The sequence below is a fragment of the Osmerus eperlanus genome, chromosome 15 (genome assembly GCF_963692335.1).
Source record: "Osmerus eperlanus chromosome 15, fOsmEpe2.1, whole genome shotgun sequence".
In the NCBI taxonomy this organism is placed as follows: Eukaryota; Metazoa; Chordata; class Actinopteri; order Osmeriformes; family Osmeridae; genus Osmerus; species Osmerus eperlanus.
The window spans coordinates 8904869-8932804 of NC_085032.1; the positions used below are offsets into that span (position 1 = coordinate 8904869).

The 27936-nt window shown below is 46.7% G+C and overlaps 2 protein-coding genes across 2 annotated transcripts in view; one reads left to right on the plus strand and one right to left on the minus strand.

Moving 5' to 3' along the window:
* lmbr1 (limb development membrane protein 1) overlaps nucleotides 1-21639 on the minus strand; it is a 30048-nt gene extending 8409 nt beyond the window's left edge. The window contains exons 1-12 of the mRNA XM_062479851.1: nucleotides 21473-21639; nucleotides 19001-19073; nucleotides 18154-18193; nucleotides 17135-17274; nucleotides 16653-16756; nucleotides 9139-9265; nucleotides 8842-8910; nucleotides 8631-8695; nucleotides 7966-8038; nucleotides 3731-3820; nucleotides 2332-2408; nucleotides 1737-1814 (exon numbers count right to left, since the gene is read on the minus strand). Of these exons, the coding sequence (XP_062335835.1) occupies nucleotides 1737-1814; nucleotides 2332-2408; nucleotides 3731-3820; nucleotides 7966-8038; nucleotides 8631-8695; nucleotides 8842-8910; nucleotides 9139-9265; nucleotides 16653-16756; nucleotides 17135-17274; nucleotides 18154-18193; nucleotides 19001-19073; nucleotides 21473-21535 (999 nt within the window). The 5' untranslated portion in view covers nucleotides 21536-21639. The remainder of the gene's footprint in view (nucleotides 1-1736; nucleotides 1815-2331; nucleotides 2409-3730; nucleotides 3821-7965; nucleotides 8039-8630; nucleotides 8696-8841; nucleotides 8911-9138; nucleotides 9266-16652; nucleotides 16757-17134; nucleotides 17275-18153; nucleotides 18194-19000; nucleotides 19074-21472) is intronic.
* A 61-nt stretch (nucleotides 21640-21700) lies between these two features.
* On the plus strand, nucleotides 21701-27878 carry nom1 (nucleolar protein with MIF4G domain 1). Its single transcript, XM_062479850.1, has 11 exons — nucleotides 21701-22941; nucleotides 23050-23162; nucleotides 23286-23481; nucleotides 24054-24377; nucleotides 24525-24635; nucleotides 25016-25186; nucleotides 25375-25496; nucleotides 25717-25849; nucleotides 26662-26793; nucleotides 27023-27132; nucleotides 27326-27878. The coding sequence occupies exons 1-11, from the start codon at nucleotides 21985-21987 to the stop codon at nucleotides 27501-27503; spliced, it is 2547 nt and encodes an 848-aa protein (XP_062335834.1). The 5' UTR covers nucleotides 21701-21984; the 3' UTR covers nucleotides 27504-27878.
* Nucleotides 27879-27936: the final 58 nt, after the last annotated feature.

The window sequence follows — 27936 nt, forward strand, 5'->3', positions numbered from 1 at the left end:
ACCTCCTTCTGCTCCTTGTCTGTCTGAGGGGCAGAGGAGAGTGTCTGCCTGCAGGGCTGGAGAAGTTGGAGAGGCTGGGGAGGGTGAGGAGGCTGGAGAGGGTGGGGAGGCTGGAGAGGGTGGAGAGGCTGGAGAGGGTGGGGAGGCTGGAGAGGGTGGGGAGGCTGGAGAGGGTGGAGAGGCTGGGGAGGGTGAGGAGGCTGGAGAGGGTGGGGAGGCTGGAGAGGGTGGGGAGGCTGGGGAGGGTGAGGAGGCTGGAGAGGGTGGGGAGGCTGGAGAGGTCGGAGAGGGTGGGGAGGCTCGAAAGCTGGGGAGGAGCAGCGCTGGGCTGCCAGTCCTGGGTACTCAGTATGCTGGGGGGTGCTGCAGCATGCAGGGGGGGGAAGACAAACATCCGCAGGCATCCACCATTGTACTGCTCTCTCTACAGCTCAGTCCAGGGCTGGGGTGGGGTGGGGGGGATTTTGGACATTTGACTTTCCCACAGTCTGGAAGCTCTCGGATTCCGCCCGTCGCCCCCAACCGCCTTCCTTTCTCTCCTACCTGGCCCCAGCCTCCCTCCCTCCCTGCCTAATGTCATTCACTCACTCGCCCTCATCTTCCTACTATCCCTCTCTCCATTTCTCTCTCCCGTTTAAGCTCCTAGAGTGAATGAGTAACCGTGAGGGCATCATCACGTGGGTGAAATTGGCTAGATGGGTATGATATCACTATTGATCCTGTCTCGAGGATGATACATCCACACACCCCTCCCCCCTTTGTAAAGATTTGAGATCAGACGTGTGGAATTCGTCCAGCCTACCAAGCGCATAAACCATTTTCGCTGGCTGCGTGCTGTCAAGATGGGGAGGGGGGCAGGGGAGGGGGGCAGGGGAGGGGGGCAGGGGGGCAGGGGAGGGGGGCAGGGGAGGGGGCATGAAGAGCTGCATGACAAGCGTAATTTGGGGGATTTTCTGAGATGCGTCATGCCAAAGAAAATATCTTCCCTCGATAAAATAATTGGAATGTCGAGGAGCGGTTGGCGGTGAGACGGGGAAAAATAAATGAGGTCGAAATAGGATACATTTTGTTGCCCCTTGTCAAAAAAATAAAAAAATAGGAACAGACGTAAACACACACACACACGTCTTTCACAGGAGATGAAACAAGATAAGAGCGGGAGATTAACTTCACGTCGCGTTCTAGAAAGAAGATGGCAATCTTGCGAGAGCTGTTACACTCCCTGGCAGGCGGCCTCGTCACACTGCCTCAGTCCTCGCCGCCCGGGCCTCGCCGCTGCCCTACTGGGGAAAAGCGGCGTTTTCGCCCATCGTGGACTTCAGACACGTAGCTCGTTTAATCTGCACGCCGCTGTGAAATGACTTTCAATGAGCTTCCCTGAACAAAAGGCCAGGGATTGAGAGTGATAAACATCTGGGACCAGGGCTTTTATTCTGCCGTGCACCTGAGCATATCCGGAATTTGATTTATGTCCCAACTCTGTCCCCCAAAAAAAGAAAGAAATCCTATTTTTTTTTGTGGTCTGAGGCTGCCTACAGTTTACATGTGGGGCATGTGTTTGTGCTGTTTCATATGTCTGTTTAGAAGCGTTTTTGGGTCTGTGTAGGCATGCCCGTGTGTGTGTGTGACCATGTGTGATCGTGTGCGTGTGTGTTTACATGCCAGTGTGTGTGTGTGTGTGTGTGTACACATGAAGTCCAGTGAGTGTCTGTACCAAGTGTGCCTCTGGCTTGTACCTTGGATCCTTTGGGCATGGCTGTCTCGTCCACCAGCAGGTACAGGATGTTCAACGCCACCAGCAGAACTGAGAGAGTCTGCGGGGGGAGAAAACAGGAAGAGAACCACATTATTGTGAAACACATCATTTGAACCTTGTAACCCATATCTATACATTGCGCTCAAGGGGGTGGGGGGGGGGGGGGGGTGTCATTGTTGGTGGGTGACAGCACACACACAGTGTGAAGAATTCCAGGCACTTACTCACAACAAACATATCTCAAATCTAGCTATGTATGTACAGTCAGTGTGTGGGAGAGGGCGGGGGGGGGGGGGGGGGGGGGGGCAGTCGGGGAAATCCCATTAGGAATAACAGCTGCTGTGGACTGATCTATTTAGCATTCTCTTGAAACCCAGTGAAACAAAGAGACCCCCCCCTGTGCCGTAGTGCTGTGTGTGTAGTCAGGTATGACTGAGCCAGACAGGCCCAGTGTGTGTTGTGTTGTTGACCCCCCCGGTGTGTACGCCGTGTGTAAACACGGTGGCTCTTTGGTGCACCGGGGGGGGACGGCCCCTTCGCTCCCGGACCGGAGCGAGCGGCCCCGCGCCACTCACCGTCCCCGTGAGCAGGATTAACATGACTATGGGGTACAGCAGGTTCTTCTCCCATGCAGAGGCTTTCTTTCTTCTCTCTGGGAGGGGGGACGGGGAGCGAGCGAGAGGGCGAGAGAGAGAAAGAGAAAGAGAGAGAGAGAGAGAGAGAGAGAAGTGGAAAGAATTAGACACGTGCGAATCTGTAATAGAGGCGAGAACGTACGCACACACAATTGTTGTGGACCAGCTGACCGACCGGCCAATAGAGCTACTAGTCGCATTCTGAAAAGAAAGACGTTTAAAGATTCAAATGTAGGCCAGCCAATATTATTCCTCACGAATGGGGTCTCCCAGGTAAGAGACTTTGACACCTTTAAATCCTTTGAGATTGAATGTTTATGGCTTTGTTTTCCAACACCGGTTAATTAATATTGTATCAAAGAGCACTCCAGAACCCTCCAGCCTGGGGCAGAACGTGTAGGGTTTGGTTTGGTGAAACACATCATGAGCGTGTGTACCAACACCATCGCAAATCATGTCCACCCCGCAGGGGGGTGTGTACGTGAAAATATAGATTGCACAACACATTATGAAACACTCTTCCTCGTTCATTTACCACACATTTTAAAGGCTGTCTCAGTCAATGGAAACAATAATAGAACTTAGATGAAAGTTAGTGCGGTGGGGGGTTGATACGATGATTTATACGATACGAGACAGCAATACAGTGGCTGCTAGGGGTGAGGTAAATAGACAGTTTCCAAAAGATACACACACACACTATAAGACCAAGTTTAGTATAGGCATAATATATATATATATAAAGACAGAAGTGTTTCAGTAGAATTGTAGCATGGTGAGATCTGACTGCTGCAATGCTAAAAAAGGCAGGTGCAATGCCCTTCCAAAAGTTGTTTTATGAACCTGTGGTCTTTAACACTGTCCAGCTTGCCCCCCCCCCTCCCTGTCTATCACTCTCAACCTCCCTTAAGCCCTGTCTGTCTGTCTGCCCGTCTGTCTGCCCGTCTGTCTACCTGTCTGTCTACCAGCCTGCCTGAAGTTTTCCAAGTGCACTCCGTATGCACCGTCCTGTTAAATTAATGACATCACTAAAAGGCACAGACCACTATATAAAGTTTGCATCTTGTTCAATATCCTAAGTGCCTTTTTTTCACCCCCCCCACACCTCCAACCCTGTCCAAAGCCCCATCCCCTCGAACCCCCAAACGCCTCCAGAGAGCGCGAGCCAGACCTCAACAATAAAGTCTTCAAAAAGGATTGAAAGTGCAGTCTCCAAGAAAGAATCTTGATACCACATTACACACAGTATACGTACAGCTTGGACACGATTCACCTCATACATATCACATTTACATGATATTTCTATGAGAGGCGGAGGACACGGGGACACACTTCTCACCCAGTTTGTTCCTCTGGCTTCGTACACTGTCCAGTTCTTTGTTGAGGTGGTGGAGCGAGCCTCCTTGGAGGGTGGAGGATGATGGGCTGCCTGAGATGAGAACAAGAAAACATACAACTGTCTCATGAAACTGTTCAAAACATATATATATATATATATATATATATATATATATATATATATATATATATATATTGTTATTCTTTAAGTGTTGACGTACGTTGACACAATTCCTTTGTTATTTTTACACTTCACACACTCAAGCACCACTTCCAGAACGGGGGTTCACCTCTTATCTGCCAAGGAACTGCCACATAACGAAAGGAAACATGCTTATTCATCTAGAGAACATGGTAAAGCATTATCAGTCCAGAACATCGCATTGTCAGGGCCCTCCTTTTCGAGGCGTCAGATAAACCATTCCCGCACGGCTCTCGCACACGTCAAATTCTTTGTTTACGGGGGAAAGCCGAGAGAACGACGTACTAATGCTGCAATTAACAGGAAGTCAACATCGTCCTGTGCTTTTCACACTGTGTCTCTGTGGCATGTGACTTGTCTCTATTAAGAAATAATACAAAATAATAAACGCCCTTGGTAATCCAACCCCAGTGCGCAACAATGTGATCTCAAACAAGTGGGAGTAATCTCCTGTGTCAGGGTGCTGTCTAGCGCAGCCGCGCAGCATGCTGCGACTGGTCCGGCAGGCCGGGAGTAGACAGCGAGGGGTTCTCCGGGAAAACCACAAGGCCGACTCATTTAAAGATAATTTATCTGTTTCTCTTCCAATGTGCGAGCCCTTCGGAGATCCCTCAAAGGAGCCATGGTGGAAGGAGTATCCGTTTGCGTCGCCCTCAGGTGACTGGCAGATCAAGACCAATTAGTTCAATGTTACACAGTTACTAGCGTGCAATAAAAAATACCGTCTTTCATCTTACACAGGTGAAGGACCAATCACTTTGATCAAATTATAAAAAATAAAAAAATCTGTTATTTTGACACACCCTGTCTAGATGGGGTTTGGAATGGAATGGGAGACAGAGAGAGAAAGATTGAGAGAAGAACAGACTGAAGCTTGTCTGTGCCCTCGGAGATGGTAGCCCGGGGAACAAGAAGGGGAAACTTCAACCCTCAAACCAAACGCCGTCAAAACACAACAGGAAGTGTTCCCTGGCAGTTCAGCAGGCCTCATCCTCGGCAAGCGGACCGAGCCAGCTCCCTCAGGGTGACTGTGGCGAATCCACCCGCCACTAAACATCTAATCCATCACACAATCAGACACCATACAAACGCTCGCTCTCTGCCACCACCTGAAGAGAAAAAAACCCTCAAACTCGCACGATGACTTGACAGGAACAGCGTCGGGGCTGAGGCAGAGGAACTCTACCTCTTATGAGTAGCATATGCCCCTTATCCAAAGGTTGACAGGGGAAGATAAAAGAGATTGACATACAGGGTGGCGGAGGTGGGCGACTCTGTGCTGCTGTGAAAGCTGAAAATAATTCAACGTCTCCTCTCCAACCTTCAGCGGCGCAGTCAAACGATGACGTCGTCGGCAATTATGTTAATGCCACGCTGGGGCAGTGGAGGCTCTGGCAAGGTCATCGTGCCGCATAGCATCTGGACTACCGCACTGGCTGCCTCCCAACGCAGGGGGCTCCAAGTGTGTGCACACACGCACACACACTTGCACACACAGACGTGTACCACACGCTCTCACACACACACACACACAATCAGTTGCTCAACACTAAAACATAGCTACTTCACTTATCCCAGTGTAGGTTTACCAGTTTTACAGGTGCAAACACACAATCTTACACACACACACACACACACACATCTAAATGCCATCTGCCCACATCACCTTCGGAGTCCTCTTCAAGTAAAGGGCAGTCTAAACTTTATATTGGGAGGGGAAGCGCTTTGAATTCTAAAAGTTGCTAAACTAACAGGTCAGCACAGCTGTTGTACAGCTTTTATGAAACATTTCAACCCAATCTTTGCCATTGAATTTCCAAACAACTGCATCTATATAATATCTGAAAGCATACAGGAACATTTGGCGTTCAGAAAAAATAATAAAACAACAAAAGTACTTGCTAAATTAATAAAGGCCTAGGACTCAACTGACACAGATGCATGAGATTGTGAACACACAGAATAACATGATTTCCAGAGCCTAGAGCATGGTGGTACATCTGATCTGAGGCAAGAGCATGCCGCTGCCTGTCTCTCAACAGCTTGGAAAGTCCTATCATAGTAGGATAGTTCTGACAGAGCAAACAAACAAACACTCACATGTACACAACCTAATTTTCCCCCCAGAGGTTAATTTCCTCCCAGGATGAGAAACAACCACTGCGCACACACACACAGAAAGAGAGATATACAGACAGAGAGAGAGAGAGGGCTAGTCAGCCGAAATAATCCAAAAGCTACTGATCTAAAGTAAATAAACCAAATCCTAAATGTCATTTACAGTGTTAACAGGACATAACTGGATGGGGCTGGAGAGTCAATACACACAGAGCGATAACCACCGATAATCCATGAGCACAAACACAAAACCAGTTATGAGACAGGCCTGATCTGCTGGGATGGAGGGGAAGAGGATACAGAGGGGACAGGGGGGGGGGGGGGGGCAGAAAGAGAGAGAGGGAGGGAGAGAGAAAGAAAGAACGAGAAAAAGAGGGATAGCAGAGAACAGGTGAAGCAAGGAGAGGCAGCCATTGTTTGCTTGTGGACTGTGTCCAGTGAACTATCCATGAACCACCTCTGACCACCTCCTGCTTATATACTTCTGAAGATCCCAGATAGCGTCACCTTGCTTACAGCTTTACGCCACATTCTCACTCCAGCGCTTTCTTACGGTCTGTGGATGCGTAAGGCCAATCAGAGCACAGATGATTCCAAACTCCTGAACGAGAGCCTATCAGTATGTGGCTCAACCTTTGCAGACAGGTTCCGTAAAAATACGCTGCAGTGAGAACCAGGTGTTACCTGGGCTTGGGGACTGATTCCCAATAAGGGGCACAAGTCTCTCCAACCCATACCCTCACCACCCCAACACACACACACACCTCAGAGCATCTTTTACCCAGTGGCGGATTCCGTCCCAATTTGAGAAACAACTTCCAGTGTTATTGTATTGCAAATGTGACTTCGCAAAGATCAAACCCCTTCTTCCTAGGACGATAAGCGAAAAGATTACAATGATCTTTAAAGGCGAGTTCAAAGCATCTTCAGTTGGCCCGACCCGTAAGAAGCTGTACGGCTAAATGGTGATCTATTGGAGCTGGCCAGCGTAGCGTTTTAAAACAACCCTATCAGGAATCTGCCTTACCTCCCTGGTTTGTAAAGGCACCCCATCCACTCCTCACAAGCGCATCTGCAAGCTTGGTTGTGTGCTTGATGCTAACGCGCGTCTGGCTCTGCGCCCAAATACTTCCTGCTTCGTGGGATAGTTTGACTGCAAAAGCAGGAATTTGGGAACATGGGCGGAAGTGGTCAACAAATAACATCTTCCATGTTTCTATGTGCTTTGCTGAGTTCAACAGCCAGCTAGCCGTAGAACATCACACACACAACACTCAGAGGTTTACCGTGTTTCGATCACTTACCTGTTTGACTAGCCTACTGCTTTCTGAGCTATTTATGTCTCTGAACTCAAGCTGTCGGCTACCGTGACTACACCATGACTACACCATGACTACACCATGACTACACCATGACTACACCATGACTACACCATGACTACACCATGACTACACCATGACTACACCATGACTACACCATGACTACACCATGACTACACCATGACTACACCATGACTACACCATGACTACACCATGACTACACCGTGCACACCGTCCAGTCGGGGCCGGAGATCAAACGAGGCGATCGCCTCTCCTCTGGTGACAAAGGCACGGCCCTGTCTTAAATTGACTGTTAAAAACAGTCGCAGCTATAATTCACGGCCCATGCTGGGGCAGCTGCTTAGCATTTAGCAGAAGTTATGAGACAGAAAGAGTGTGTGTGTCCACGTGTGTGTGTGTGTGTGTGTGTATAAGAAAGTCTGCGCGTGTGCGTGTGTCTGGGTCTGTGTATGGATCAGATTTGTCAATGCTAATTGATTCCAGCGCAGAGTGCTCCATCACCACCCCACCCCCCCCACACACACCCCACTACCCCACCCCCCCGTAATGGGCCCCCACGTTTCCACACAGACATACCATTTAATCTCCTCAGAAGGGCCTGCTCCTGGAAATGGATGCAGTAAATCTGCTCATCCAGGTCCTCCAGTATCTGAAGGGGGGGATAAGAGAGAGCAAGGGAGACAGAGAGAGAAATTAAATGGGTTATAATTAGTCTAAAAGTGGGATCGGAGAGATGGCAGATGTGAGGATGAGCCGATGACGTATTTGTAGTTCTCCGTGTGTGTGTGTGTCGTCAAGAGACAGGCAGACTTCAGAGATGAGAGGGAACAAAGCTAATTCTCAAGTTTTTCAACTATTCTTGGTAGTGCTATGCACTTCTAGTCATTAATTATCTGCTGCACCCACGATATGCACTCTGTCTACTTCACTCTGTATAAAACCATCTGCTACATGAATGAAGGCAATGTGGAAATGCAACACTGTCTGTCCAAGTTAGTTCAAGTTTTGTATTTCATTGGTGCGAAGGCATTACGTGGTCAGAAACCGCATCGGACTTGAAGTGCACCAGTTCAAACATTCATTAGATAAAACCAGTACATTAACCAGTATGCTAATATGCCTTGTACTAGTCAATTACCCAGTAAGTTAATAAACCTAGCACTAGTCAACTAACTAGTAACCTAGCGCGTCCAGGCAAGGTAACCGGTAGGTCAACAGACGTGGTCCTACTGATGACTCACCGTGGGTTTGACCAGTAACTGGCCCATGACCGTGAACATCCTGGAGAGACCCACAGGTGTGCACACTGGAACGACACACAAACACACACAGAGCGGTCATGGAATCAGCTGTCATGGAATCGATACGAGCGGCCGTTTCCTGACGATGACATGGGGGAGAGATACGCGGAGTCCCCGATTCAAGGGGGCGCGATGCAGCCCGGATACTTACTGAGCAAAAGAAGGCCTCCCATCAAGGAAATACAGGAGTAGAGATACGGCAGGTAGAACTCCCAGAGATCTGAGGATGAGAGGAGAACGAAAGAGTGGGAGAGAGAAAGAGGGAGAGACAGAGAGAGAAAGAAAGAGGGCGGGGAGACCAAAAGAAAGAGATGGAGGGATGTGACAAAGAGAGAGAGACAGCCTATCACTCAACACTGTCCAAGTCGGGAACGTGTACAGAAGCTCTCACACACACCATCGTAAGTGTAGCTGGTGCTGGGCTCCGGGTTGTCTTGCGCCACCTTACCGTAGAGCGACTCCATGCTGGCCGCGTCGTTGTCGATGAGGGCGGACGCCACCCAGACGATCCCCAGGATGAGAAGGCCCAGCAGGAAGAGCATCACAAAGGTCTCCAGAACCCTCGCCCTGATACCCTGGGAGCACGCACGCACACACGCACGAAAGCACACACGCAGGTAAAGAGAAAAACAGGTAGGGCTGTCACTGTCATGTTTTCAAGTCGAACGCACATGATCACAAGTGAGAGTCGACTCCGCCGACAGACAGACCACCTCAGCCGTTCCTCCTTGTCACAGTTACAATACAGATCGTGTCGACTGAAATATAGTTCAGAGGAGGCTAAAAGCTATCGCTAAGTTCTCCATAAAACCACCTCTCTAATCTAGCCTCCTCATATTAAACAACGTCAGCTCCACTCACTCCTAGGCAGCTGTCATACTTAAACAACCCCAGGTGATCCTTGTTGAGGAGCATTTGAGAAGTATACTTTGAGGTCTGTAAAGTAGCCTTAATCCTAACAGAAGTGTCTGTGTGTGTGTGTGTGTGTGTGCATGAGGGCTCTCCAGGCAGCTACTGTCTGCGATCAAGAGCAGACCAGGCATCTGGGTCCGATTACTTCACCCTCTTAACGCCGGCCGCGTCCCGTCCCCTGAGCAGAAGGGCCTCGCAGGGTAATTTGGGTTTTCCGGGTCACAAACCGCTGAGTGCTTAATAAAGCCTCCCCTACCTGTTCACACAGCCCCCCCCCTACAACCCCCCCCCCCCCCAGCCCCTGTCTAGCACTGGGGATCCAGAGATCATAGCCTTCACACACACTTCACACAGTGGGTAGGGGGTGACGAGGGCTGGCAGGTTAGTGGGGGTGCGTGTAGGCGGTAGGGGGGGTTGGGGTACATGTGATCAATTTGTTGCTAAGTAGCTGCTGATGCGCGGGCTAACAGAGTGGCTGGGGGGGACGGGGGGACGGGGACGCTGGCCAGTGTTGGCTCACGGCTCTCTTTGATGTGGGACTGCGTCTGTTGAATCGCTGGGCCCTGTGAATGCTGTGGCGGTCGGTGTTCGTCGTCATCCTAGTTTGTGACTTCCCGGTCCTTGTGAAGCGGAGGTCCGTTGAGCCTGCTCTCTTCTGCTACCTCCCTTCAGAGGTTAGGTTGGAAGACAATTGTTCTCCATCTCTTTGCGCTCCCGTCGTCTATCTCTCTCGCTCCCCATTATCTCTCCCTCTTTTCCCCCCACCCTCTCTATCCGTATCAGTCTGTCACTTTCTCTCCTTTTCTCTCTCTCTCAGCCTTTTAGCATTAAGAGGAGCCTGAGGGTAGAATTTTCTAGCACACCAGAGTGTCTGTTAGGGTCTGGAGTGCCTCTCTGTGGCCATCCAGAGTACTGCAGGCGTTCTGCCAGCACTTTAACTTCACATACCTCACACTGGCCTCTCGATAAATAGTCAATTTTGCTGGATACCAAAATATCTGCAAAAAGGCATGGGTCTGATATGATGCTGTTAACCCTTTACCACACACAAGCTTGTATGTCTATTCCTGAATTCACAAGTCAGTCCCATTCAAAATCCTGTTTTCTCTAACCTGAACCTTAAGCCTTAACCCAAAAGTCTAACCTGAACCTTAACCCTGGCACCTAAACCTGACCAAAAAACTATCCCAAACTCCTTAACCCAACCCTTAATCTAATTCTAACCCTAACCCCCCCTAGAAGTAGCACTTGAGGAAGAAAGAAAATGTCTTCACAAGTTACATTTCCTTAGCTTTCTATACTTGAGAGGACTCACAGCAATTATAACAGCCAGCACACACACACACACACACACACACACACACACACACTGATGATACTGCAGTCTAGCATGTCACATCAGAACAGAATCAGGTATCAATGCCAGAGAGAGGGTCACAGCGAGAAAAGGATGGGAGAGAAGAGAGTGTGTGTGTGTGTGAGACAGAGAGCGAGAGAGAGAGAGAGGGAGGGAGAGAGAGAGAGAGAGCAGAACAGCGCTGGGACACAGAGAGGGGGATTGGAGGTGAAATGCAGTCGCAGTCATCATCTTAGCCCATCTTGCTCCCTGGAGGTGAGCGAGGCTTTCTGGGACGAGCGCTGCCTCCCAGACTCTCTCTTAAGGAGGCACAGCTGAGGAGAGCGCCCTGGTATCGCGTCCACCCAGCCCACCTTAAGTGGTGGCCGTCGCCATGCTGAAGGTGTATTTCCTTGAAGGAAGCTATTTCTATAGCTCTTCAATAATGTATCAATCTTTAGCCAGTCAGATAATTTGGGGGCGAAGGCAATGACTGTCACCTCCCCTGCCATGATCTCCACTTCTAAGGGAAGACAGGTCATCGCGCCAGACAGAGGCCAGCTAAACAGAGGTTTCATTCTTCACATACTGGACAGCAAATCAATGAATTCTCCATCAGCATGGATTTCAAGAATAGAAAGAAAAGATAGAAAGACTGAAGATGATCTCTTCTTCTCCTGATGACAGTGTGGAAATAGAGAGATCTAAGTTGCTGGGTCAACAACTGGATAGACAACAAACCACCGTTTTAAAAATAGACGGATAGAGCCATCCTCAATGACAAAAAGAAAAGGAGAGACTCTTTCCCTGGTTCAAAACGGGAGAGAGAGGAGAGAAAGAGACGGGAAGGAGAGAGACAGAGAGAGAGAGACAAAGAGAGAGATAGAGAGAGAGGAACGGAGGGCAGAGAGAGTGGATCTGAACCTGAGCTGTGGTATCCAGAGCGCCCCTCTGGAAGTGTCTATTCTTTCTATTCTAAATGTGTGCGGCCCTATATATAGCAGCTCTGAAATATTCAGCACCCCCTCCACCCCCGATCCTCACACCGAGGGGCTAGCATGCTGCATCAGAGCACCAGCCCGCGCTTCGAAGAAATGTGTTGTTTTGAGACATTGAGGCCACAGGAATAGGTCGCGCACACAGCGGCACAAAACGGCGTCCGAATGCCCACAAATACACGACACAGGGGCTCAAACGCACATGCTAATAACACAACAACAGAACTGGACACACACACACAAAACACCCGTCATCACCCCAGCACCCAATGTCACCACGTCATTAGCTTAATGTCAATCTGCCCCCTCCTCCCCCCACAACCCAGGCAAGAAAACCCACAACAGAGCTGTCTGCATCCCCCTCAGCTGGCTGTCCCCTGGTGATGTTCTCACTTCAGACAGAAAGCTGCTCTGAACGATATTCTGTTAACAGGAGAGGAGATGTGGGAGGGTGGGGTACAAAAAGAGGGAGAGCGATGAGTGCCGGAGACACTGAAAGAGAGGAAGGGCAGAGCACAGTACAGGAGAGAGTTTGAAGAGAGAAGAGGGTGGGGCGGGAGGGTTAACTAAATATGTACAGTGAGAGAGAATACAGTCTTTGACAGGGATGGGAGATGTGGAGAGCAACCAAGACAGCAACAGAAAGAGAGAGAATGAGAGAAAGTGGGAGAGAGGAGGGGGAACGGGGGCATTTGAGAGACAGAAATGGGATGAGAGAAGCAGAGAGCAGCTTTCCTAGCGACCACCATAAATCTGCTACAGGTCAGGAGGCGGTGGCAGAGATCAGCCCACGGCTCATCCTTCCTACAATCTGACAGGGCTGTGTGTGTGTGTGTGTGTGTGTGTAATAGAGGGGTGGTCCCTTACACTCCGATCCAGTCCCTTCCCTTCTCGCTAAGGATACACCAGATGCCCAGAAAGCTTATTAGGGTCTCCAGCCCTCCTGTAGCCCACCCCTCCACCCCCCCCTCCGCCCTCTGGCCCACTGGCCCACCGGCCACACCGACCGTGTTAGAGACAGAAAGCAGAGAAGGAGTCGCCAGAGAGAGCGAGACACCCCCCTCCCCTGTTAAAAGCTGCAGAATAAACTTCTAAAGACTCCCTTTAATAAGACTTCAATGACACGGGCGTATGGGAAACGATTCGCCTCACGTCGTATGGGCAGAGGAAAAAAACCTTTGCACACACACAAAGGGGACAGACTTGTTGTACTGGGGGGGGGGGGGGGGGGGGGGGGGACCAATGCCGTAAAAAATAATCTTACTTCCCCAATGTTGCCTTTCTTTTGGTTTACATGGGAAGCCTTTGAAATTAGGCGGAGCCCTTTCGGGCTAGCATGTTCAGTAGATTAGCCCTGAAGGAGGAAGTCGCTTCAGTACTTTTTGATGTTTGCCAAAGCTGTATTCCAACTCCAGTGACGACAGCTTGTTATAATTATGGGTAGGTGTCAGGCTGATAAGTCCACAAAGAATAAATGACAGTCACCTGGGTTATGTCAAAGCAAAGGTGACGTGCAACTCCAAGAGTAGTCTGTGTACTGAGTTCTGTAAGTCAAGTCAATACATGTATTTGTATTTTTACAGTTTTCTTTTTCATGTTTTTCCATCACTTCAATCAGATATTGAGAGAATGTATTGACAAAAGCACCACCAAGGTAAAAACCACAAAAATAGCAATAAAAAAAATATTTAGAAACAAACAAAAAACATCTAATACTTTTCCCCCCAAAACGAAATTGACTGTTATGTTTCAAAGATCCATAAAACAAAAAATAATCACGAGATGCGCAAGCAAAAAAGAAACAAATAATACACAATAGACGAAAAGATTCTCCTTTAAAACGAATATGTAGCCATGGCAACAAACATTGCAACGGGGCCCGGCTTTAGGAGGGGACATTGTGACCTTAAAGGAAGGTATGTAAACACCACTTTATATTCTGCGGCCAGGGACTGCCTGCAAGAAGGCCTGGGAAAAATGTCTGCATGCGCTGGGGGGAAGATTTGAAATAAATATCCAGGCCCCTATTGTAGGGCTCCCCGACAAAGAGAGTATCTTAGTAACCCTGCACGGTTTACTCAGCTTTGACACCCCCAGCCCCCCTTCCCCCTACAATAAACACACAGTGCTCTGTGGCGGCGGAGGTTCAGGGCTTGGGAAGGTTAGATTGATGAGTGGTTTCTTTAACTAGCGGATGAAAACTGCCGGCCCGTTGGTGGGTCAGGCTTCGGGGTCAGTCTCTTTTCTGTTAGACAAAAAAAGGGAGATCGGACGATCGGATCATTTCAGTATGGTGGGCTGGTGAAGTCCTGGACGATGCTAATTACAACCCCCCCACACACACAAAACACACACACCTCCCCAACAAAACTGAACCCCTAGTTGGGGAGGGGCCTATTTCTGTCGTACAGTTTCAAGATCGGTTCCGTCAAGAGCCATTATGGTAATACAGGATTCCTACAGGCCTTGTTTTCACTTGCTGCATCAGAACCCCTTGGAAAAACAAAACAAAGCTGCCCAATCTTTCTGTTCCTAAGTTCCTACTGCATTGGGTTGAATCCAGTTAGTGGGGCCCTCTGGGAGCACCATGCTGGGGTGAGGAGGGGGATAGTCCACATGAACAAGGCCAGTCCCAGATCAGGAAGGCCATGATGGTCACAAAACACGGATGGCACTCTAATAATTCCATCCACGGGTCCATGATTTCCCTGAGTACGACATTACCAAACCCCAAAAGTCTATTTGATGTGAACGGTCAGGATGCTTAGTGTTAGGTAGCAGCACCAAATGGCTGGCACCCATGAGGCACTACAAATGTGCTTCTGGAGCAAGACCAGGAGCCAGAGAGCTGAACTATAAGATGACATTTAAAAACTCAGCCATTTCTTCGGCAATGAATTTAAAGTGTTTTCGCATTCATTTCGCTATTTGTCGTCTCAGCAATGACGGGAGTGAGAGAGAGGGAGAGAGGGTCTATTAATGGGAAGACTTAGTGTTGGGAGACATTTTATGCCAGCAAATAAAGCTAGATCATAACACCCAACGTTTGGGTTGTAAGTCACTCCGATCCATCCGCAATTTGGACAATTTGTTACACTATTAATCACACAGGAACCCGGAAGCTTCTGAGGAGCTGAACTGCTAACATCCCTCCGTCCCCCTGAAAACAACAACGACATTTCAATCTTGATTCTGTCCGAGTCCTTTACTACCTCGTCAAAACAGTAAAGCAAGCCACATGAAAAACCTGACTCTCACGGTTATCCGTTAAATTCATCAAGCTCTTCATTTCCGCGGTCAAAGGAACTTGCGGTGCCATAACATGGCCACGACCACATAAAACCCCATGAGATTGCGCTCCAAATGCTCTTATTGGACAGAGGGGCTCATATCACATTATAAAAACGTCCTACGTCGAGCGCTCGCATTCGTCTTGCTGTCAGCCCCTCTGTTGAGTGTGGGGGCTTAAGGGGGTCTTTTTTCTGTCAAACTAGACCGCGGCCCTCACCCTTTCTCACACACACACACACAGATAATATACCTGAATGTGTAGCTAACATTAAACAGTACTTCCTTTGAGCAAAATTTATGGATGATCAGTAGCAAGAAACAGCCCCTTTCGAAACCAGAAGAGTACCAAAGCATAAAAAAGTGACAGAGGACCTGTGTTCCACTTCCTACCGATCGGGGCCTGCCCTTTATTAAAAGAAATCCAACCGAAACAAATTAGCAAGGGCCGGGGAGCGGGGATGGATGTAAAAATCAGGCCGTAAACTACAGTACAGACAAATTTTTACGTCCGTTTGCCAGGAGGGACATAAACCAGAGAGAGGCTTCAAACTGTGACACAGGATAGAGGCGTATTAAAAGTAAATCTCACGCCCCCCTCACCTCCCCTTTATTTCTCTCACTCTCTCGCCCCCCCTGCTCTATTGTGCTGTCGTGTTGCTCCACGTTTATGGACTTCTCTGGAACACGGGCCCCGGCCCCTCTTTTTGGGGTCATCAATTAAACAAGGAAGTGCGCTGAGCCTTACAACTCGATTATTAGCCTGTCCTTTTGAAGTTTTATTTTAGAGGGGGGCCCGGGGAGGGGTGTGTGTGTATGTGTGTGTGTGTGTGTGTGAGGGGGGGGTGGGGGGCGGGTGACGGGGGGGTGAAGGCGGTGGAGGGGGCGGAGATCAGGCCCCTAAATCACTGATGGACGATGCAGCGGCGTTGAAGCGTTGGCGGGCGGTCTGCGCCTTATTGGCCAGGCTTGTCAGGATGTGGCGCTGGCCGTAGACCAGACCTCTCGCCGGGTTAACGAGACAGCCCTGCGGTGGCCGAGGCAGACAGAGGCCTGGGGAGCAGGCACCTGCTGCTGGATGGCGGAGGACAACCTCACACACGCACGGAAGGGGCCGACGCGTACGCAGCCTGCCTGCGTGGACAGACCCCCCCACACACACACACACACACACACACACAGGAAGACACACAGGCAGCGCATACAAGCCCACCCACCCCACCCTCATGCACACAGACAGTGTCAGGACACAAGGACAGACAGAGCTTTGCAGCACACCAAATGCACACCTGTGGGATTTCACAAACACACAACAAATGTATAAGAGTGAGTCTGCTGACAATCTTCATCTGCACTGAGCTACAGCGTGCAACAGTGAACATAGCAGAACATAACAAGATAGCAGGTGAGGAGTTATGTCCACTGTACCTTTTTGGAGCCAGCAAACCCTTCCGACTCCAGGAAGAAATAAGCGAAGGGCATCAGGACGAAGAGGCAGAGATTGGAGGACAGAGACACCAGGTTCCACAGGCCTGCAACCAAACCATCAATCAGCAATCAATAAGAAGCTCTTTCATCATCAGAGAACTTTTCAAATCCTGCCTAGGTGTTAAAATGGATGTGTTTGATTAGAGGATGAGCTCCGTTAATAAGGATTATCAACAGAGTTCATGCCAGTCTGTTTTTCCAGCCACTAGCAGGAACCTATGGACTCTGGCGCCCCTTTGTGGCTGAATGAGCAGGTATTCTATACTGGCACTATCTACAGTACAATCGCATTGGTGTGCTAGTGAGAGAGAATATGTGCTTTCAGATGCAACATATATACAAGACTACTCGTATTTAATCAAGGTGCAAGAAACAAAAAGAAAAGAAGTACTACTAAAGGACAAATGATGTGACATACTGACCATGAATGAGCGACCCATTGAGCCACTGAATGTAGTAGTTTTTGGGGAAGGACAGCAGGATCTCGTTACTAATGATAGAGAAAGGCAGGAGGAAGACCGCCCCCCCCGACACGGCCAGGGTGAACGTGCACAGGTAGAGTCTGTGGCAGGAGCCGGACGCAGGTGCACTCACACACACACACACACACACACAAACAGGCCATACGACGGACACAACACAGTGAGACATGGGGAGACAAACACCAAAGTAGGCACACACAGACCGACAGACAGACAGACACACACACAGAAAAGGCAATGTTAGGGTAAAAGCACTGCTTTTAGGTGAAATCCCAGTTTTGTTAAAATACTACACATGAAGATTTGGTTATCAGTGCAATCAAACAAACTAGTTTACAGTGGAGCAACACATACTGGAAAAGCAAATGTTTTAATTACACCCTGTTATTAATGGTTGGGCATAACTGTCATCTGGGAATTAGTGTAGGATTAGTCCTTAAATCACATTAACAGATTCTTTGTTTGGCATGACAGAATACAAATAATAAGCAGAATCCTCAAGAAGGAATTAAGTTATTTTGCGTCACAGGCCACTTAAATGCTAGTGCTGGGGGTGGCAGATGTATCATTTCACTGCCAATGAGCTAAATGTCAATCACTTCAAGCCACTCCACCCCCTGCCCACCCCCACCCAGAGCAACAGTCCTACAGCCTATGCATCTGGAGGTTGCCAGGTGATTCAGATGCTGGAGGTTGCCAGATTGGGCACAAAGGAGTACACCATCTGTTCTATTCTTTAGTTACTGCTGAATTTTCAAAACATTCATCATTTCACTAAAGAAACAAATTAATTTTAAATAGAACCTATTACTTAATTTGGCTGGGGTCAAAAAGGACAAATTATTTAATAGGTACAAAAACTAGAGAAAAAGCTAACAAAGGTTACAATGCCCTGTGCTGAGCTATAGGAACCTGGAACATTTACCACTTTACCAATCAAGCTAGTTGACATCACTTACGATATTCTGTTGACGACAGCATCTTCGTCCTCCTGGTCATCTGAAGAAAATAAAACATTTTGTCACAGGAAATAAAATAGAACAGAATTGACAGTTACATCCAAGCTAGGACACTTATGGAACTACAAATCACGTATTTTGTAGTTCACACATCCTTTCTCAAAATTAGGCTACAGGGCTGAATGAAAGTCTTACCAGGGATAGCACACTGTCTCATGATATTTTGCCAATATTATAAGGGTCAGTCAGGAGACTGAGGTCGTATTTGACATGATTTCACTGTACAAAGACACATCATCTTGGTGGTTCTGCTTCTCTGCCCGAGAACCCGGCTGAGACTTCCGTCTCAAAATCAGCGGCAGAGCTCCGATATCCGTCATTCCCCTGACAGACCAGCAAAGACAGAACCGAGGACAGGACCAGGAGCGGTGGGGGAACAAAGGAACGTATGCACAGAAGCTACGCACTTACATAGCGCCAAGGTCAGACCATGAGAGTTCCTGGTCTTAAATAGACGTCCCTGTCGACGTTGGTGAGGATCAAGATGTGCTTCATGTGGTATTGGTATTGCCAATTGGCGCAGTGCCCCTCGGAGTACCGGTATCCTGCCTGAATCAGCCCCCGACTTGTTTACAGTAAAAAAAAACTGCAGGTAGGGTGTGGCTCATCACACGCTGGTCTGTAAGACTAGTTACACACAGTCCATGCTAGTGTACACAAACATGAAAGACCTGCCCTAATGTTTTCTGGGCCAAAACAAGGCATGCAGAAAGTAGACTTTTCCTTTATTGCAATTCTTTTGGGTTTTCAGTAAAGTAGGCCAGTGAGGTTTGAAACACAAACGTACCTGTTTTCCTTTTGTACCTGGTTATGATGCAGTAGGACACTATGTAGAGCACTGCAAATATTAGGAAACAAATCTGAAAAGAAAAACAGGTTTATATATTGATAATGAGACGATCAACACAGGTTACACAGCATTGCTGCAAGCTTCATACCATACCACAGCAAATGGGCTTGAAATCAACCGCTTAAGTAATGCAAACCGTGTAACCTAATATTGTGATGTCTATATTCCCAATGCCCTAACAGTGCAATATACAGTCAGGACATTAGTCATGTAACCTTGGCTGTACATTTAGTTTTTTTTCTTCCATCGGACTGACATGGTGGATTAATGGTACCACCGCCATGCATGTAAACTTGATCAGGTTACACACACCTCTTGCCCTCATTATAGACTATCAGGCTCAGCTAGCTAACTACATAGCTTCCACAGGGAGGAATAATTTGTTGAAATGTCAGTCTGTCTCCGTTTTCAATGACACCTTGTCTCGTTTTGAAGGCCTGAGAAAGTACTGTCTTAAATGTATCGTTTCTCAAAATGGAATACATTTCCTCTACTAAAGCATCATCAAGCTACATGCATACCAACTTTCTGTGACAGCTAACACTGCTGGCTCACAGCTCACGCAGTCCAGCTTTGACAGAAATATCTTATCCCCCCACACACACCCACACACACCCACACACACCTACACACACAGGTCTAATGTTCCCTGACTCGTCAGTGTTTCAGCAGATCTCAACACCTTCTCCACATTACACAACACTGTGATGACTCAGCCAGACCCTCGACTGGCAGGATGCCTTCCCGCTGACAGGAATAGGGCCTGTGCTTACACCACGGCAGAAAGGTTAGATCATTCTTCTCATTCTTTTTTTTTGTATGACAAAAAGGCGACAAATACAGAACTCTTGACTCAGCATAAATAATAGGAATACACAAGAAAGGCCTGAACAGCTAACATAGCAGGAGTGATTGAATGTCAAGTGTTAGGACTACTTTTAAAGACTCAATCATTAATCAAATTAGGACCTCAGCTTTCAATGCAAAAAGCATAGCCTACTGATATAATACTGGACTTGGCTAGACCATATTTGAGATGTCTCTAAACACGAAGCAGATCAGCAACTTCTCAAGTCCACAGAGTGGGAAAGGTCTAGAGTTGTTGGAGTGAACAAACTAGCACTGGCCCTAAAGAGACACCAGTCTAGGGGTAGCTAAGAGTACAGCAGATCATCTGCAGCAGAGCTTGGCTTAGCTTATCACTCAAATTCACAACCGTCAATTGCATATCTGCCGCTTCTCTTCTGTTTTATCTCACTCCTGAAGCAGCTTTGAAGGGCCGTGTTTTGAGTGTCACCACACTCAAAACATGTCACTTGATAAGTGACATGGCTAGCTAACTAGGCAGTTATGCAGTGCTATGACCAACCTTTACTTACATGAAACAGTACGGACTTTGGATTGCTGGTGTTGGGTTACCAACACCTAGTCTACACCCTGTGTAGTTTGTATGAGAAGAGTCTCCATGGCCAGACTTAGCAGAGGGCAGACTCGTTTTAAGTGAGTGCAGGGCAGGCACCCCTGCAAGCATTTGACACCTTGATGATATCTGAACTGTCACAATGCAGGGTGACAGTATTAATGGATGTCCTTCACGAGAGATTCTTCACTCATTTTACAGAACATATTGCATAACTTACGACTTGTTCACAGACACAATAGCACATGTTTAATCTAGTGAACCTGAAACCCTCTGCCTTAACTCCAACAAATCAACCTAAGTAGAATGTTTACCCTCATAACGTGAAACTAAGTTGGCATGTACACTGAAAGAGGATGGTCAAAGCTGAGTACACTATAGAGGATGGGGTCATTTTTGTTTAGAACTCAGAACTAACACATGAAAACATGTCAAACTCATTTAGAACGGGATCCCAATGTACAGTAATTGACCATGTAAAAGACGCAGACCAGAAGATATGATGCCAGTGCAAAAAGTAATCAAGCTAATATAACAATACGGATGTTGATTTGATTCGTAAAGCAATTGGATCATGTTTCGGGATAGGAAGAATGTGCGATGTGATACTGTGCCGGACTATCTAATTGAGATCAATTTGATAGCTTGCTGGTCTTCTACTACACTATTGACGATGTAACTAAACTAGTGGTGCTAAGTAAGTAGCTATACGTTTACGAATTTATAAGCCAACAAGCGAATGGATTGGCAACATAAATAATGCAAATGCATGCAGACTGCTTAATTTATGTAAAATAGCAATTTTGCATATTATCTAGCTAGCTACATATTTTGAGCTAACGTTACATTCTGAATGCTAATCTAAGTATCGCTACAAAGCTAGCTAGCTACGGACTAGCTAACTTAACGATTCACCTGTGAGAAAGCCGTCCGATTTGACTTTTTGAGGCCACACAAGCAGCTGCAAGCAAATAAATAAATTGACTTACGATGTATTCTCTAACTTGGCTGTGAAAATTCTGTTCTCTGATACTAACATCGTCTTCTTCCATTCTTCATATTGCAAATGCAAAAACTATTGCCAATCTACAGCTTCGCCAGCTACCGTGACCGCTCAAAAAGCTCAGCACTGACAGGTCTTTCCCCCTCTAACGACACGCCCCAAAACAAAATACATCATCATCATGCGACATTGCTCCGGAAGAACATCGTATATATTTCGGGGTCATCTATCAACAACAAATGAGCAATGGCAGCCTACATGGATATGCATGTGTGCAGGAGCTCATCCTGATAACAATCTAGACAAACTACATAATATAACTATAGATTGTATCTAAATGTTCTGTAGTTTTGTTTAAATGTTGTTTTGCTAGTTTAGGTTTCATATACCGAGACATCTTAGACACCAAGAGAAGCATTTAGTCAACCAGTCACGTAACCAATAACTTGCTAAAAACTGATAGATCATATATTGTCATTGCATATTTGTTTTGCAAATATGAAACCTAAAGGGAAATTGAAGAAAAGGGGAAAGAAAGACACAGGTAAATTACTGAAGTACATGGAATTAGTCGACGAATTTGTTCAAAGTAAAAGTGGCGGATGTGATGACACTGAAGATACTCGTGGGGTAAGGTTTGTGAAGAAGAAAAGTCGAAAAGAACTGCGCAAAGAAAAGCGAAAGTTGAAAAAGACAAAGATTAAAAATCACTATGAAGGCTACAAGCACCTGAAATCGGACAATGAAGACATCACAACCCCATCTAACAAACCACAGCTAAAGAAGAAGGCAACAGAGAAAGCAACAAAAGAATCTCCGGCTCAGAAACCCAAGCCTCAGGTTGAAGACACAGTAAAGAAGCAAGACCCTGCTAAAACGAAACCTCAGCGTAACCCAGCCTCCAAGAAAGGAAAAAAGAAGAACAAGCTACAAGAATCTAGAAAAAAGGCTCTTTTGGAAGCAAATGTAGTTGAGGACAGAGAAATTAAAAAGTTAGAAAAATGTCTTGGCTTCAACAAGAGGAAAAACAAAAAGAGTCTGCCCCAGTCGTTCACAGTTGATGGTCTTGATTACATCCTAGGTGTGCTGGATGCAGGGTCGTCAGCAACTGGGATGTATGACAGCGATGATGACATGGACAAGGCCAAAGACAACTTTGAGAAGCTGAATGGCAGCGACTCTGAAATGTCTGGTGAGGAAGAAGACAAGGGAGATGATTCTGACAGTGAAAACAGTCAACAAGAAAGTGACGAGGACCTTGATATCATTGATGAGGAGGCTGAGGATGAACAAGAAGATGGATTAGAGGAAGAAGAGGAAGAAAAGGATGATAAGATGGAGGTGGTGGAGGATGATGGAATGCACGAGAATTCTGGCTCAGATGCTGAGGAGGAAAGAGAGGAGGAAGGGGAATCAGGCAGTGAAGTAAAAGCACCAGGACCAAAAGACGAAAATGTAAGTTGACATGGAGAATTATTATTATTATTAATTACATTGTCTAGTCCTAGTCTAAAACTAGGTATTCACACTATCACAACCCTTTTTTCCTCCTGAAATTTGTAGACTGCCTCTCTGGCAGGGAAATATGTGCCACCTCACCTGAGAGACTCTGGAGATGAAAAGCGTAAAGTTGAACTTCAACGACTGAAGAGGAATGTTAAAGGACTGGTGAACAGGTATTGGCTTTATCTCATATGACTAAATGTATCTCAAAATCCCATTTCAAATCTTTTCTGATTGACGTATTTGTAGCTCTAATGAATCCGTCATTAACCAGACTTCCTCTCCGTGGCTGCCAGGCTCAGTGAAGCCAACATGGCGTCCATTTGCAGCCAGCTGGAGGAGCTGTACATGAGCTCCAGTAGGAAGGACATGAACGACACCTTGACAGAGGTGCTTCTGGCAGCCTGCGCCAGCCCAGCCCTGCTCCCCGACCGGCTCGTAATGGAGCATGTCCTGCTCGTCAGTGTTCTGCATCACACCGTGGGACTGGAGGTAGGCCTCGTCAGCACATGACTCCCCAAACGGCCTCAGATCTGAAAGAGATTCCTTTGAGAGTAGGTCACAGACATGACTCATACAGGTTTGTTTGGAACAGATGTGCGCAAGCTCATGCTTTCGTGGTGACCTGTAGTTCACCCCACTTACTGTCTGCTCGTTTGATAAGAGTACAGACCGGAGAAAAGGGGCTTTGTATCAACAGGTGTGTCTGTGTGTGTGTGTGTAACCATTAACCTGGGAATCCTCATTAGCCCCTGATTTGATTAGGGCCTATTTGTTTTAGGCCTACGTGATATGTGTGTTTTCCCACCAAAGTTCTTTGTAAGCTAATAGCCTCTGATTCATGAGAAAGTGACATTTCACACCTCTGCATGCTTGACTTGGATGTTAATCTAGCTCTGTTCCATGTTGACTTTACCTTGTGTAAATGACCACACACAGATACATATAATTGACTATCAACACAAAGGACTTTCTACTGTGTTTTTGCTAATTAGATAGTACTAGTATTCTCTATTTTACAATGAATGACCTGACCAGTGATATTTGCTATGATTGTTTTCCAGATTGGAGCTCATTTTCTGGAAACGGTAGTGAGGAAGTTTGACGAAATGTACAAGACCCCAAGCGAGGGCAAGGAGTCTGCCAACCTGGTTGCCATCGTGGCACACCTCTACAACTTCCAGGTGGTCCACGCCATGCTCATCTTCGACGTCCTCAAGCTGCTGGGGGAGTCCTTCACGGAGAAGGACATCGAGCTGATGCTGTTTGTGCTGAGGAACGTGGGATTTTCCCTGCGCAAGGATGACGCCACGGCTCTCAAGGAGCTCATCAACGAGGCCCAGCGCAAGGCCAGTGACGTGGGGACAAAGTTCCAGGATCAAACCAGGGTGGGGTACCTCTCTCTCTTCGCCATCATTCATACCATGTCAATGTTGTTGTTGTTGTTATCCCATATCTAAGTCGAAACTATTCACAATTAGTTGAAAGAAATCCTTGATTTACTTGTCTAGCTGTCTCGTGACTTTTCTCCTCAGGTACGTTTCATGTTGGAGACCATGCTGGCTCTGAAGAACAACAACATGCGGAAGATTCCAGGCTATGACCCAGAGCCTGTAGAGAGACTAAGGAAGCTGCAGAAGACTCTGGTAGGTGATTGTCCTCCAAGCTGCCAATCAATAAGTCGAGTCTAGTATTGCCGGTGCCATGTAGTGGAAAAGCGGTTATATTTGAATAGAAATACCTTTTTTTTCCAGTGACTTGGCTTGGGTCCTCATACTGTAGCTTGTAGATCTCCCACCAGGGGGCGCTGGAATGTCACCTACAGTTCTCGCAACTAAAGTTACAGCTATTTGAAACGTGCATCAAACTTTCAACGTATCTCTGCGTCTCGGCAAATGAATTGATTAAAAAATGACCCATTGTTCAAAGTAGATCCTCTTCATGGTTGGGGTTCACCTATCAAAAGTTCTCAATGTTTAGACCATTTCCTGTTGACGACTAATTCCTGGTGAACGTTCCCACCCAGATCCATCAGAGCGTGGGGGGCACTGACGTGAAGCTGAGGGTCTCCCTGGAGAACCTCCTGGCAGCAGACCAGGTTGGCCGCTGGTGGATCGTGGGCTCGTGCTGGACTGGAGCCCCCATGATAGGGGCCCGGGACAGCCAGGACCCCAAACAGCCCACTGCAGAGGGAAAGGTACAATACATGAAACCCTACTTGAAATATTTGACAATAATTTGAATCTACTGCATGCTTTTGCTACATCTGTATATTTGAGGATGTCTCAATTGGCCTTACTTGGCCAAAGCTTGTGTGGAATATGTTTCTGCTCTCGCGATGGACAAAGAATAACCTTTTTAGGGGTTCTGGTCTTGCCTCCCCAGTTCAGCGCCAAGGTTTTGGATCAAGCCCGCAAACAGAGAATGAACACAGAGATCAGGAGGAACATCTTCTGTGTGATCATGACCAGCGAGGACTACATGGATGCCTTTGAGAAACTGTTGAGGTGGGTGCGGTAATCCTACGTTATAGACTAGTCATTTCTCCAAACCCCTGTCAAGCAATCAAATCCATTTTAACGGCCGTTTGTTTAGCACACTCTGCTTTACTAGCTTATCTGTAGCTCACTTTCACTTGTATATCTGTGTGTTTTATGAAGTATAATATGGCCGTTCATTGATTTTAAATAAATGTTGTGTTGTTATTGTATTGTTCTCTGTATGCAGAATGGGTCTGAAGGGTCAGCAGGAGAGAGAGATAGTCCATGTGCTGATGGACTGCTGTCTGCAGGAGAAGACCTTCAATGCCTTTTACGTTGTGCTGGGGGAGAAGTTCTGCACACACGACAGACGGTTCCAGGTAGGCACTACAAATACAGTGTGAATTTAGGCCAGCTCAACTGCTGTGATTAAGAAAACATTTTTAAATGTAGTTTTAAAATAATACAAATAATATAATATTGTTAATCTATAATACTATTATAAAATTGATTTATTATACTAATCTATTCTGCAAGATTCCAGTTCCCATTGCTTTAGTTAATGATAATTAAATCATTCATAAAAATAGATATTTTGAAAAGGTTTAATATGGGGAATAATATTATACATACATATACAAAAAATAACATGAACAAACTACTTGATTTGTATAATCTTCATTCTATGTCACCTGGCTATGACCCATCATTCACCTCAGCAGTGTGGGAACCAGGAGGAGACTAGCACCTCTCCTCAGATAGTGTTTGTCCTAAGCCGTGAAACCAAACAATGGTGGCAGGTGACATCTCATTTCCTCCTTCTCAACTTCCCAGTAGGTCACAGGCCTGCTATCTGACACTGATAACCATTGTCCATCTAAGAGCTTTGACCACAGCCCAAGGGGACGTTGGTTTTTCACAAGCTAATTGGACTGTGATGATTTTGATCTGTTGAAGGTCACTTGTTCTAAAAACAAATCCAAAAAACATTTATTTATATATAAATTCAAATGTTAAGAAGGACTATGTCAACAGAATGTTGTTGATTGTACCTTGTGGTTTTGGGGGGGAATAGTTTAGAAAATATATAATTAACTGGTCTTTTAGATAAATCAGTCGAATTATAACAAAGTGTCTATTGTTTGCTAATTAGAGTGTCTTCTCTGATCTTCTTGAAACGTTCTCCCCCCAGATGACCTTCCAGTTCAGCCTCTGGGACAAGTTCAAAGACCTCGACAGCCTACACAGCAGCACATTCAGCAACCTGGTTCAGCTGGTCACACACTTCCTGCAGAAGAAGTGCCTCTCCCTCTCCATACTCAAGGTGCACTTCTCTGACTGAATAAAGTGAATTTATAACCACAGCCCACCCTATTATAGGAATGATGAGGATACTTGTAATATTGAACATGTACACGGTTTGTATTTAAATTGACTTACTCAGTTATCGCATACATTTTCACGATGAGTGGCACCAGGCAAAATGGAACCCCTTACATTAGCATCGTATGTACCAGGCTCTACCAACTGACCGTCTTATTCCTTCCTTGAAGGTGATAGAATTTGGGGAGCTGGACAAACCAAAGGTCCGCTTCTTGCGTCAGGTGCTGACTAAACTCCTCAAAGAAACTGAGCCGGAAGTTCTCGAGAGCATATTTGGACGGTGAGTGTCACGCATCAATACGTCTAGCTAAGCATATGAAATGAATTATTTTGGCAATAATATTTTAGTCCAGTAGAAAAGAGTATCTCACTCCTTTGTGAAAATAAAACCTGTTAAAAACACACACCTCAGAGAGAGGACCACCAGGCAAAGGTCTGGTTATCAATGTCCCTCATTGTTTTCCGTCCACCAGGATTTCGGGAATTCCCAAGCTTGGAATGCTGAGGGAGGGCTTGAAGCTTTTCATCAGCCACTTCCTCCTGAAGAACGCCCCGTCACAGAGCCCAGCTGAACAAGCAGCGCTGCTGTCCGAGAGAGCCCGGGTCGCCACTAAGGCCATGGAGGCCAGAGAGGCCAAACTTAAACTGTAAAACACACACACAGGGAGCTCCACGGGAACAAATGAGGCCTGTAAGAAGGAAACTACAAATAACGAGAGGGCTTGAGGACATGAATACATTTAAAGAGGTGTGGACTGAATAAGATAACATTGACACTGGATGGTTGTTGTATTCTTATCCACTAATACCATGATAGAAGGTGTCAGTCAGATATGAGTATACAATTCTGTACTGCAATCGATTAGTACAGTAATTGCTGTGTATGCATATCTGTTCATGCATGTTCATCTGAAAGTTGAGTTGAACTCTGTTTTATCATTTGCCAATGGTAGTAGAATTATATTAATACCTTTTTGAAAAAATGTATTATGATTTTGGAAATGGCATTTATAAACTTCCGCCATCCTTTTAAGAGTCAGTTGTTCATTTTTTGATAAAGGAAAATAATGAAGCTATTCACCTC

What these genes read in the sequence shown, in the direction of transcription:
- nom1 (XM_062479850.1), top strand. Translation starts at nt 21,985, where the DNA reads ATGAAACCTAAAGGGAAATTGAAGAAAAGGGGAAAGAAAGACACAGGT. An exon ending in GTTAAAGGACTGGTGAACAG is followed by an intron (nt 23,163 to 23,285) that starts GTATTGGCTTTA and finishes CGTGGCTGCCAG; the next exon opens with GCTCAGTGAAGCCAACATGG. An exon ending in GGAAGCTGCAGAAGACTCTG is followed by an intron (nt 24,636 to 25,015) that starts GTAGGTGATTGT and finishes GTTCCCACCCAG; the next exon opens with ATCCATCAGAGCGTGGGGGG.